Source organism: Nothobranchius furzeri, chromosome 2, assembly GCF_043380555.1.
Source record: "Nothobranchius furzeri strain GRZ-AD chromosome 2, NfurGRZ-RIMD1, whole genome shotgun sequence".
Lineage (NCBI taxonomy): Eukaryota > Metazoa > Chordata > Actinopteri > Cyprinodontiformes > Nothobranchiidae > Nothobranchius > Nothobranchius furzeri.
This window is the reverse complement of record NC_091742.1, coordinates 84,516,609-84,529,487: the sequence shown is the minus strand read 5'-3', so window position 1 is coordinate 84,529,487 and position 12,879 is coordinate 84,516,609. Positions and strand designations below refer to the sequence as shown.

The following is a 12,879-nucleotide window of genomic DNA, read 5'->3' as shown; positions in this document are numbered from 1 at the left end:
AGAGTTATCAATAAGTCTTGATGATTATTGGTACTTCATAAAGAGGCAATAAAATGACAGGTTTGTGTTTATTAGTGGAAGTCTCAGTCATTCTGCTTTTTCAGGTTAAGTTAATTTTCTTTTAGACAATACACAAGTTACAGTACATGGCCTTTATTTAAACAAGGTACGAAAGGCTGACAAATGAATTAACAACTAAAGGAAAATGGAAGTTGTCCCAAAACAGGACCCTGTGGTACGTCACATGACACAGCATGTTCTATTTGAACTCTTTATGTGTGTGGTGTTAGTTTTCACCTATAACATGTTGGCTTTACTCTGACTTGGGTTGATTTGTCCTATGCTGATAAATGACCTGTTAATTTAAATAATGAATTTGCTGTTTAAACTAGATTATGATGAAATGTTTATACCACTAAAAATGGATCATGTAGAGTAGAAGATTTAGAAGCTCTGATGATCATAAATCTGCTGACCTTCATTGACATAACAGTAAAAGGTCTGTTATTTGATTTACTGCTCAATGATTCTGGTGTATATAGCATCAATATTACTTTAAAACTCACATCCCATTGACCTTAAGTGCTAACTTGTTTCCTTACTTTCTCAAGTGATGAACCTAAAACACCCACTTGGATCATCTATGGATCATACCCAGACCATTGTAGCTAGTTTGCAGTAAGCACAGTAGCCATCTGGTGGTTTAATCTTGGTTAACGATAAATGTAATTCAGAACCTAATTTGGCTTTTTCTAGAAAAAAACAATGTTGTAAGCAGCCATATAGAGCCCATCCAGTAGCAATCACCATACCATTTACCTGCCAGAGACTGATTAGCTGAACCATCTCTCTTCCCTTTTACACATCCTTCAACTCATTTTTTTTTATCTCACTCTGCTCTTACATTTATCTTCCACTGATCTTCACAACCCTAATTTATGATCCACTGACAGTGCCATCTGGCCTCTCGCCAGTTTAATTTCCAAAGAAGCTAACTATTAGCAGCTAGCAGCCGGTGTTTAGTCACGCACATCATATCTGTGGTCAAGAGGGCATGTTCAGTTTAATTCAATAACTCAGAGGTAAATTGGATTAAATGTTTACAGATGACGGCTGAGTTTAATTTCATTGGTAAGTGATGATGTGAGCTAAATTAGAGACATCAGGTTACATCAGAGCTGCACCCGTTGGAGTCAGGTGAGTAGATGTTCAGGATCACTGTTGTACCTTTGGGGTCAGAGTTATAGCTACAGCGTGGTTTCAAGGTAAAATCTGGTGATGTTTTAGTGAAAATGTATAGTTGGAGTTCTCCTATTTGGCACCCATTAGAGGCGATGATTTTTCAGTTCTTTATCTACATTATGAACCCTACTTTGAAGTGACATCACTAAAAGTGGGTGGAGTCTCTAGAAACAGGAAGCAGTCCTGTGACCAGGGAAAAACTCTTGTGGGTTTTGATAGTTGGTAAGAATACCATACCAATGGGTTATATATTATCTTTTTTAAATCTTTATGGCTTAGTGTTAGCATTTGCTGATTGTTTCAAATTAACAACGTCAGAATTACACTGTTGGAAGTGTTTGACCCCACCTGATTGGAAGGGATGTACCAGTTCTCTGGTTTTGCACTTAGGTAGAGGGTACAGCAGCAACAGCATAATGTTCAATCAAAACAAACTGAACAAACAGTGTAAACAAAAAATACATTTATACTTCACAATCGGTATTAGACATACATTAGAGATATTTGTTTTAATGAAGTTATGCTTTTCCTTATACATTTGGTTTCAGTTATAAAATCTTGTGTTGCCATTGTAACATAAAGCCAAAATGTCCTGTACACGAGCATCAATTATAACTAAATACTTATGACTTGACCCAGACTTGAACGCCAATCGACTTGCATGTGTTGATCTGATGATGACTTGAGCATATTTGATATTTTAGCACAAAAGTGGCACGGCATGGACAAAAATCATAAATCATTCTTCGTCCTGGGTTTGATTTTGTTCTGCTAAATGGAGCAGCACTTTGCTTATAATCAGTTTCAGTCGCACTTTCTGCATGTTGGAGCAAATAAATTAAGCTTTAAGAAGCTTCATTTCTGGAATTTATTTATTATCATTATCATTAAATTGAAGTTGGACAGATGACTTGAATACGACTTGAAAATTCAAAGTTAAGGACTTGGACTTGACTTGGACTTCCAGATCATTGACTTTGGACTCAACTTTGACTTGGTTCTCTGTAACTTGGACTTGATTCGAGACTTGACTGAAAAGACTTGACTTACCTGTGACTTGCAAAGCAGTGACTTGGTCACACCTTTGGTACTAAGAAATACTAGAAGAAGAAGAAACACTTTTTTATACAGCGCTTCTCAAGACCAACATCAGAGGTGTTCCACAAGAACAAAAAATATTTTTCACTGGTTAAAAAAATATATACAAAATAATTTAAAAAAATATTGTAAGAAAATATTGGGGAAAATGAAAAAAAATCTTTAAAAAATGAAATTGTCTTCCACGAGTCTTCCAGCAATGAAATTGATTACTATATCCATCCATCCATCCATTTTCATCCGCTTATCCGGAGTAGGGTCGCGGGGGCAGTAGCCTAAGGCCCAGGCTTCCCTCTCCCCAGCCACTTGGGCCAGCTCCTCTGGGGGAATCCCAAGGCGTTCCCTGGCCAGGTGAGAGACATAGTCCCTCCACCGTGTCCTGGGTCTACCTTTAGGTCTCCTCCTGGTTAGACGTGCCAGGAAAACCTCATTGATTACTATATACAATGATTATTTTAACATACAGGAGCAAGAACATTGTGTTTCTATTCAGGATATTGTTGAATTTTTTTACACGGCGTGGGTATTGGGTAGTGGGATACTGAAACCAGCCCTTAGAGGTTGCTGGTTTTGTTTCAGCCATAACTCTAGCATTAGATACCGTACTTTTGGGTATGTATGGGGAGCATGAGTGGGTGTATGACGTACGTTATTTTGTGTCTTTAGGTTTAACGTGTTTATGTGTGAGCATGAGGGTGGGAGTGTGTGTTTGTGTGTGAGTTGTATCAGTCAGCTGGGGTCTCTCCTGAGACATCATATGGTGCTACAACATCCACGCCTACCCGCTTCCTGCCACATTTCCTGCTGGTAGGTGGAGCCTCAGTCTGCCTGTGTATTTACAGCTCCCGTGTCTAGGGTTGAAAGTTTTTGGCATCTGCCGGCTTGCTCCTGGTGGCTGCCTGGTGAGGTCTAGAACCCTGGGTTTTGTCGGGTCTCTGCCGGAGTTAGGTGGTTCCCAGAACCGCTGAGTTCCAAGCTCGACCTGCCCTGCAGTGGGCAGCTGCGAGTGGGTCCGGCGCTTTGCCGTTTTTATCTCCTAGGCCTCTGGCATGCATAGCTGTTGGTTGTGGTTGTTTCATTTCAGATCTTAAATACAACAAATGAGTCTACTTGTTGAATTTGATAATGATTTATTATCAGTATACTCACTTATTAATAATACTATATTAATAAATGACAGTTTAACATATTTAATTCATAATAAATGAAATTGGCTTGCTTTAAGTGTTTGAGGAAGGAGTGATGTCTGAGGATCTTGGCAAACGCCCATTTTACACTTGTTAGATTCTGATTGGTCTAAATCTATAAACAACAATTAAGAAAAGAAGGAGAACTTCCTCTAAAAGTTAGTTCCAGCAAGCCGTATCAGTTCAGCCTTTGGCTTCCAGAAGTCAAACTACTCCCAATGCCGAGGACACTTTGTGGCCAGCAGTGTCACTGAGGAGCCTCATAACATAGTACTCACACCTGACATTGAATGGTTTTAGTTATTTGTTTAACCTCATTAAACAGTCAGCCAGACTTATTTTACAACCCAGACATCACGATCTTCTAAAACACTTAAGTAGGTTTTTAACATAACACCTATTTCATCAGTGTCTCAGCTAATATCACCTGAACTCATCATTTATAATCATTTGTTCCGCATCATCATCATAGTAGTAGAAATATGGTAACAAATTCATTTTTATAAACTAAATATTTGCCTCTGTGTCAAATTAGTACAAAGTGTTGTTTCCCTGGGGTATATGTTACATATTACCTAGTTTCATCATCAACCAAATAGTAAAGGTTCAATAATATTTATGATCCATATTTTTATGGAGTAATACATTTTATTGAATGCCTTAATATTCTATTGACAATTTATTAAAAGTAACCATCTACAAAACGTTACACTGTCATATATCCTCATACGGTTGGCGCGGTGACATATTTTGGTTCTGTTGTAATTTTGATTCTTTGTTGTTTATTTTTATTGTCCACCTCTTCCTTTCTTTTATACCCCCTTTCTCTGGGATTTAAAGCAACCAAAAATATTTCTAATGAAGTTTTGGTATCGGGCGAGGCATTATAGCTGACGCTCCACCCGTGAGAGTAAAACGGTAGGGCTTGTCTTCGGCACGATTGCTTTACAGCCAGACAGGACATGAGAAATAAAGACGTACTTTTTCGGTTCATTAGGAACAATGTCAGACTGAACCCAGAGAATAACTTTCCAGAGACCAGAGTTGCAATCATACAAATATATTATTGTTTTATTCAATTATATTCAACAATACATCTCCTTTGCCTCGTTATTATAGAAATAAATACAGATCATATTGCAAATGCAGAGGGGGGTGGGGGGTGGGGGGGGGGGGGGTGTAGTGATAGGAGAAGATTAAGTGGTTCAAAGAGTAAATATTTGGGTAACCATGGTTCCTCTGAGGATGTGCCATTAAGGATTGGCGCATGCAGGCATGTAGTCCCTCCCATCCATGATCCACTTCCTGGTTTTAGTCAGGTTCTGTTTCATCCCCCCTCCCCGAGCTTTCTCCTGATCCGTTGGTTCAAACGGTAGAGAGGAGTGGTTATTCACCAGAAACGCCTCAGATCCACATATATAGTTGTTTTGTCTCGTCGGAATAAAAAAAATAGTCTCATTGTGGCTTTAATCACTTTAATAACTGGAAGACTGAAGCAATATCTTTGCATTTGGAAGACAGGACAAAAACAAGAGGCTTTCCTTCAAACCTTTCTGGAAGACTCAGATACTTCAGATGAGCAAAGGTTAAAAACATAACAGAATTTAATGATAGTGTGTGTGAAGAAGTGTGTGTGTGTGAAGGAGTGTGTGTGTGTGTGTGTGTGTGTCTGATGGAGAGAAACATGGCCAACAAGTCCATTAGAATACAGACAAGAGGTTAAAGGTCATCCTGTGTTTGAAACATGAAACAACAAAATGAAAAAAGAGACACTGGTGTGTTGTTTGAATATCACTATTCATTTTCACTCAAAATGCTTAAAAAAGCAAAATCAAACCTGGTAAAAGAAAAGACACGCGGTAATCTGACCCAACCAACCCTAACCAGACCTTCAGCTCGGCTGTGAAGATAAGTCGAGTCTTTAAAAGAAGTTACAAATGTAAAACTGACTAAACTTTGGAGATGTGAAGTTAATCTGGTACCACACACACACACAGGAAGTGATATCAGGCACTCTGGATTCCAGAATAAAAGCACCTTTAATGAGGTGGCTAACCTGAACTCTGTCTGAGGAAAGTCTCACTCGTTCGTCACAGCCTGTCTCTCCTTTTTGTGTTTTCTGCTGCATTGCAGATGTGGCTAAGGGACTCCACCTCGATACACACACACGCACACACACACACACACACACACACACACACACACACACACACACACACACACACACACACACACACACAAAAACTCCGACAGTCCCCTCACCCACAAAAATAGACAAAATAAATAAAAAGCTGTTACCACACACACCATTGCTTTCCTATACGTTCCCTCACAGATAGCAAGTCTCGTTTACCTTGTTAATGAACTTTATTGCCTTTTGCTCTCATTCATCGATTCTGGATTTAGTTTTTGCACCTCACACTCTTCTCTTCTATCTCTTCCTGATCAGAAACTAAAGATAAAGGCCAAAGTGGAGTTGTATGACCCTGCGTGACCCCCACCCTCCCTGCAGCAGTAATTCGCTCAGTAAGCAGGGAGAGCCCTGACTCGAGAAAAACGGGAGTGAAGGGAGTCCCCGGGGAGAGCGGTGTGTGAACCTGTTTGTGAAGAGAGCAGCTGAATCAGATACGCATCATTTAACAGCCTCCGACGGATGCTCACGTTCCTCCTCAGCTCTGAATGAACAACACCCTCCAAAAGGCCAGAGTTTAACAGAAGCAGTATACCCTGCCGCTAAGAGGCGGGGCTTGCTGATCAAACATGGATGCCAAGACAAAACTTGTTGGAAGTGAAGCTTGCAGGTTTGGAGAGTAGACGAGCAGTGAGAGAAAACCTGATTTTAGGCATCTTAATAAACCAGAGCGAGAGATGAAAAAGATTTTTACAGCACCTTTCTAAAGTTTAGCCACCTAAAAAAAGCAAAAAGTCTAGAAAAACTCCTTTTCCTGAATCTATAACAAAATACTTCGAACAACATTTCTGGATTCTTCTGCAGTTGAGCTGTTGTAGATGATGGAAATTTGTTGCTTTGAAAGGCTGAGTTCTGTTAGCTCAACTCTGAGAAGCTGCTAGCTTCATTAGCTGTTAGCTTGACACTTAAACCCTTTTTACAAGACACACCACGCTGGCATATTAGAGTAATATTACCGCAAAGGTGTGTCTTATAAACACATTAAATATGCGGCATTCGCTCCGTCTCATTTGGTAGTAATATTTCCGCAAAGCCGAACTTGTGAATGCATTTTACGCCATGGCACAACAGAGGGAGGTGTCACGGTGCTTGGGGAGTTACTGCAGAGCTTCGGCCGGCAACTTTATTTGAAATGAAAGTAAACACGGACTGTAAGTTTAGCTTTTGTAAACAGAACTAGCTGAGATGATAAACAGAAGTGATGCAGAGCTCCAGGAGCTTCTCTCCATTAGATCTGGAGGTCAGATCACCAGAAACTGCGCGGGGACTATGGAGGGCAGACACCTTTAGGAGCGGCTTGTTATAAAAACATAATGAACACGGCTTTGATGGCAATAAAAAGCAAGTTATGTCCAAGATAAACGGAAGTCCGTGGTAGTGTAGGAACCACCCCCATACCCCCTTTATACTGCCATCATTTTATCGTTTGTGACAGCTGCCCTGCTGTCACACTTCAAGTAAATGACTGTTAATGTTTCTTTTATTTTGAATAAAGGTGTTTGTTTCTATGGATTGACTGTTTGGGTGACTGTATGAAGTGCACACATGCAGTTACTCATCGGTATTAGTCTGTAGGGGTTTGTATGATTAATATGTTTTCTTTGAGTTGCCAGTGGCTTTGGAGTTGGAGCAGCTGTAGCAGATCACTTGGCCTAATCAGCACCACTGGGTCATACCAACTCTCAAGGGAGAAGATTCCTGTGTTTGTGTATTTAGTTATTCTCTTTTGTAAATAGTAGTTGGGTTTTGATAGTAATATGTATTCATTTTAAGTTACTCAAACAGAATGGACTGATTAGTATGAATTTGTTAGGGGTAGTTTATTTATGCTCTTTGTTTACTGATGTCTCCCCACCCTTTTGTGTTGGCAGTGGTCTGATCAGCCACTATTTAAGTTGATCTTGTGTCTGTGAGAGGTTTTTTTTTGTTTGTACATGTTTGTAGTCAGCTCCTGAGTTTGGGTTACTTTGTTACTACGTCCATTGTCATGTAATGTCAAGTGCTGGTTGGAACCCTCTTTGGAGAAAAGAAAAAAAGTAATAAAGACGTCAAGAAAATCTTCCGTGCTCTCCTGGCTGGTTTATGCAAGTCCCTGACATCGTTTGGACACGATTGCACAACATTGCCGCCACAATCTGACCACTTAAGGCTCGCTGACGCCGGCTCAGTGTGGCGGCAAATTGACGACATTGTTTTGTAAAAACGGCTTGAAAAACTGTTAACTTGATTAGCTGTTAGCTTGACACTAAAAAGCTGTTAGCTTGATTAGCTATTAGCACCGAAAAGCTGTTAGCTTGACACTGATTAGCTTTTAGCATGACTCGTCATTCACGTGAGAATTTCTGATTACTTCTACATGAGACTGAACTGCTGTCTGACTCAGGAAGGATACTCACAATGAATACTCCATAATACCCATTAGATATGTATTTAAATACCAGTTTTTGTCAAGCTGGCTCAAGACCAACATAACATATTTGATGATTCTTTTAAAAGGGATTTTTTAATTACAATTTTTGAGACCTGAGGCACATTTTAACCTCACTCTGGGAATTATTCAATGAAAATCTTGCTTTTACTCTAATGCGACATGAACATTAGCTTCACAGTGATCATAATGCTCCACTGTAATTTCAACAGAGCGCCCTTTTAGGTAATGAGATGATTAAAACAACTCTTACATCTGAACTTAAACTAAACGTCATCCTCATTTCTAGTGAATCTCTTAAGCTTTAGTCCTTAGCTTTACATACCGACTTCGACTCAGAGCATCGGTCACACCACACAGCCCCTTAAACAGAAGTTTGCTGAATTCCTCCTCTCTTCCCACCCAGTCGGTCCCGCTCTATTCAAGCTTCATTTAATTAAACATTTGAGTAATTACTGTGCAAATAATGGTCAGACACTGGCTGTGAGGATCCTCAGGGCCCGGCTGGTCAAACACACTGCCCCTACGGCCCGTTTAACACTTTCATTAAGCGTTTTAGTGGGAAACTGAGGTTTTAATAGTGTGCAGATCAAATTAGGAGATAATGAATTGTTCTTTTTAACTTTGCTGTTGGAGCCTTCTCCTTGTTCCTTCTTTGTTTAGTTTTCACTCTTAATAGTCATTTACTGCCCCTGAGCTCTGAGAGCCGGTTAGCTCAACCCCACCCCCCCAGGTAGCAGGTCGACGCAGCGCCTGATTGGGTTATTAGCTGTTATTATTATTTACAGGTAAAGGTACTGGGCAGCAGCAGATTAAACATGGAAGGAGAATGTGCGTCCAGCTCCTTTTTCAGCCTCCATTTGTACTGCTCTTCTCCACTAATTATCCTCCTTTATTAGCTCCATTTGTCTTCCACCAGATCTTTAATGCTGCTTCCTATTCAGCTGGTGAACACACGGGACTCCCCTGTTTCCCACAATGCATTAGCATCAGGCAGGAAGCTATTATCCTGCAGAGCAGATTGTGAACGTACGATATCAAAAAATAATTGCTCTTTGTGATGAAAAAGGCTCCGAAATGCAGAACCTCCTAGAAGTCTTTTAAATTAGGACGGAATCCCCTTTCCAGCAAATATTTGAACAAACAAACAAAAATAAGTGTTTCTTTATCAGTTTGCCAGTTTAACTTATTCATGAAGGATGTAGAAAAACTATCGGAATGACTTTGTTTTGTTTTTTTCCTCCATGTGGAAGTTTATTCATGCATTATTCCCTCATTTATTTTTATTCTGAAACAAAACACATTTTCTTACATTAAAATGTTATTTTTTTCAACTTTAAATACAAAAAACTTTTGCTCACAGACTCAAGCAAACATAATTTGTATAAACATAATCTCCAGCTCAACTGGCAGCCTTAATGAGCCCAACTGGTTTGATATTGCTAAATTAAAGTGCAAACATCCCGTATCAAAGCCTTGTTGACTACAATTAGAAATGGAAATATGCTCTTGTCACGTTCACTGAATTTATTTAAATTTAATTGAATTTAACGAGCTCTTATCTTGGCTTTGGTTTATATTGTTTGTACAATGAAAGTCATTTATTTAAATGGGTTTTTTATGTGGTTTCACACAAATCAAACCTTGGAGTGTAACTGCTGTCTGCTGCAGTAGATCTGTTCTGAGAGATATGTTGCAACCTTATTGTTGCAGGAATAGTTTTTACTTTTGGCTCTGAGTAGCTGTTAGCTTGCTTTATGAACCGTCTGCCATGATTCCCTAAACTGAGATTCCTCTGGTCTTTGTCTCCTGCAGGTAACATACTGACCACTACTATCTGCATCATTCAAGAAGAACCATAATGTCCCTCTAATTTCACTTCTACTAGAAAACACATGCACAATCCTAGATTTTAATCTGATTACAAAACAAGAAAACCAACTATGGTTTTTGGGAACTTTTAAATTTAGGTCCCCCCAACAAACATCTACACATTATGAACGTAATGCTCCCTGGAGCGTAGTTAATTAGTCTGCCTGTCAATAAAACAAAGTAACTAATATCATTAATAATAATGTATTTGCTGATTCAGAACCTCATGAGAGGGATGCAGAATACCAGCTCTCTGACCTGGAAACAGGCTAGGGCCACACACAATCAGCATAATCTGCTCACTTTAGGTTTGTAGCACAGTTTAAATGCAATGATGGAGGAAAAAAAACTAATTTTCAGCATTTTGTGTCAGACAACAATAACAGACTGAGGAAATGAGAGTTGGCAGATGCTGTACGACCCTGGAGGGTTTGTGCAACGCACGGCCGACCGCAGAGAGAAGAGCCATTGCTCTGGCACTAGACTCCATTATGTCTTCATCATCTCTGATGACACACGCACACATGCACGCGCGCGCACCACTGAATGTATTTCTGAGTGTGTGTGTATTTTAAAGCGAGTAATTTTGTTGAGTCGAGAGATCATTTTCTGGAATTATCAGCATATAAATGACACACACCCACACACACAAATGCAGATGTGTGTGTAAATGTCAGCGTGTGTGTGGCTTGAGGAGTGCCGAGGGGGCTCTCGGCCCCTCATTTAAAGGTCGAAAGATTCTGATCAGACTCCATTAAGGGGGGTGGGGGGTGTTTTTGTGCTATAGAGTGGAAAATTGAGTCCATGTCACAAACTAATCAAATAGTGAAAAAGGTGACTAGAAGGAGAGGGAGAGGGAGAGGGAGCCCCCCCCCCCCCCCAAACAAAAACAAACACACACACACACACATGCATGGGCAGAGCAGATGGCCCATGTGACTGACCAATGTTAGCATGGCTCTGTGTTGGGCTAACATTAGCATTAAAAAGACAGACTAAAGAACCGATTGGTGAAGATGGGTCTCCATCGTGGTAAAACCCAGGAAGACCATACTGGCAGGTGTGATCTGAACATGTGGGTGCTGTTGATAGTAGAACAGATGGAACACGCTCTAGAACAGGCCACTGTTTAGCTCTACATCCAGTTATTGCTTCAACGCCTCCGGTTCTGCTAACACCAGAGGCTAGGAGTTAAGCTAACAGCCACCAGGAGAAGGTGGAGGGCTGGTGTGGAAGAAGGTCTGAGAAGATAAAAAGGGGACTTCCCCTTTGCCTTGGACCTTTTCTCCAAGTGTTAACACCAGTAGGTCCGTATCCCAGGTACCAGGTTGGGTTCAAACCCAACAGCCTTGCTCAGGTGTCCGCTGGAGGCCCTCGTCCCATGTCCTCCACATCTCTGAGCGCTAGGAAGTGGACGTTTTGGTTTTGGACTGAACGTCTTTCTTGCCGTTCTGGCGGACTGGTGAGTCACTAGAGGTCTTGGGCGTTTTCCTGGGTGGACTCTGTTCAGCGACGTCGTGCAGGGAAGGTTCTCTGTACATTGCCACTGTGGAAGAGAAAGACCCAGAAGACAGGATTTAGGACACAAGTAATGATTTAAGGTGGTATCTCACTATGTTTGTTCCTTTTTAAATGCGAGCCACCTGGTCTTGGTCTTTGTCACTGGAATTTTGAAGTTGTTTGAGAAATGTTGCAAGATTTTCTGTCCAAAAAATCATGGCTGCCCTGGGTTGGTGTCACAAACTCCTCCTCCTGACCATCTCTACGTACCTCGCGGGCGGAGCACTACACATCCCAGCATTCCCATCGCCGGCGTGGCTCGGCAACGTCATCACGTCAACTCTATTTAGGGAAGTGCCACCGCTGAGTTGTCACTCAGTCATCGTACTAGACATACGTCGAACCTAGTTCTCAGTATCATCCACCATCAAACCAGGGAAGAGATCTTTCCTCGCTGCCTACCACCGGTAAGACAGCTTCCTTAAATATTCGGAACCGCCGCTCAGCCTCGGCTCTATCTGAGCGCTGCGTCGCCGTTCCTAGATCAAAGCTGCGTGCTCTGTTCAACCTAACGCTAGCCGCTCCACGTCTGGGTCACACAGCCACGCTACAAGCAACCTCCGCTACGCTTCAGCTCAGCCAATCCGACCTGACAGTTGGTCTCTATTTTTCTATGTCCACCATTACTTTGAACAACAACCAGTTCTACTGGTTTTTTTCAGATTAGGGATTGGGATGGAACTTTGGTCACTTGTGGGAGAAACTGTAACCAAAGTAATAATGTTCTTTCTCTGTATGGAGATATGTCGTTGGCATGGCTATTACTCTAGAACTCAATGTGGGACGGTTTCTTTTATTCCCCTTGTGTGAAATTTGCATCCAATTTTGCCTACACCTAGAACCATTAGTAAAACAAAAGACATTCTTTACGATAAAAATATGTATGGAGGTTCAATTTCAGCAGAACAAGCTTTTCTATATTTCCGATTTTCCGTCCTTTACTTTTTATTCACTCCAGCCTGATTTTTATTACACTCCATCATAATACGATCTTGGGACCTGTGGTTAATCGTGTCCGCAGTAGCCGTACAGCCACCTGGCCCCTGCCCATGGCAGTTTTCAAACCCCCTATTCTCGTGAGATTTGCGTTGTTCCACAGGGACCGTGGGATCTCAGTAGCAATGCAGCGCTCTAATTCGTACTACCTAGTGGCATGGTTGGGCGTTTGAGATATTTTCAGAAATTGAGAAAAACCCACCAGTTAAAAATCTATCCTTGGAGCGTTGTGGGCGGGGCCTAAATCATGACTGATCTGAGACATACTACAAGTTAAACTGGGATAGGAATTTTGGGTTTTCATG

The 12,879-nt window shown here is 41.1% G+C and overlaps 1 protein-coding gene across 2 annotated transcripts in view; it reads right to left on the bottom strand.

Annotated features, from left to right (window-relative positions):
• Positions 1-4,651: 4,651 nt before the first annotated feature.
• Positions 4,652-12,879, bottom strand: part of LOC107376923 (fibroblast growth factor 11) — a 176,487-nt gene continuing 168,259 nt past the window's right edge. Inside the window, exon 5 of one of the 2 annotated variants that reach the window (XM_054747389.2) lies at positions 4,652-11,564. In XM_054747389.2, the coding sequence (XP_054603364.2) occupies positions 11,422-11,564 (143 nt within the window). In that variant the 3' untranslated portion in view covers positions 4,652-11,421. The remainder of the gene's footprint in view (positions 11,565-12,879) is intronic. The other variant, XM_054747388.2, reaches the window with a different exon arrangement.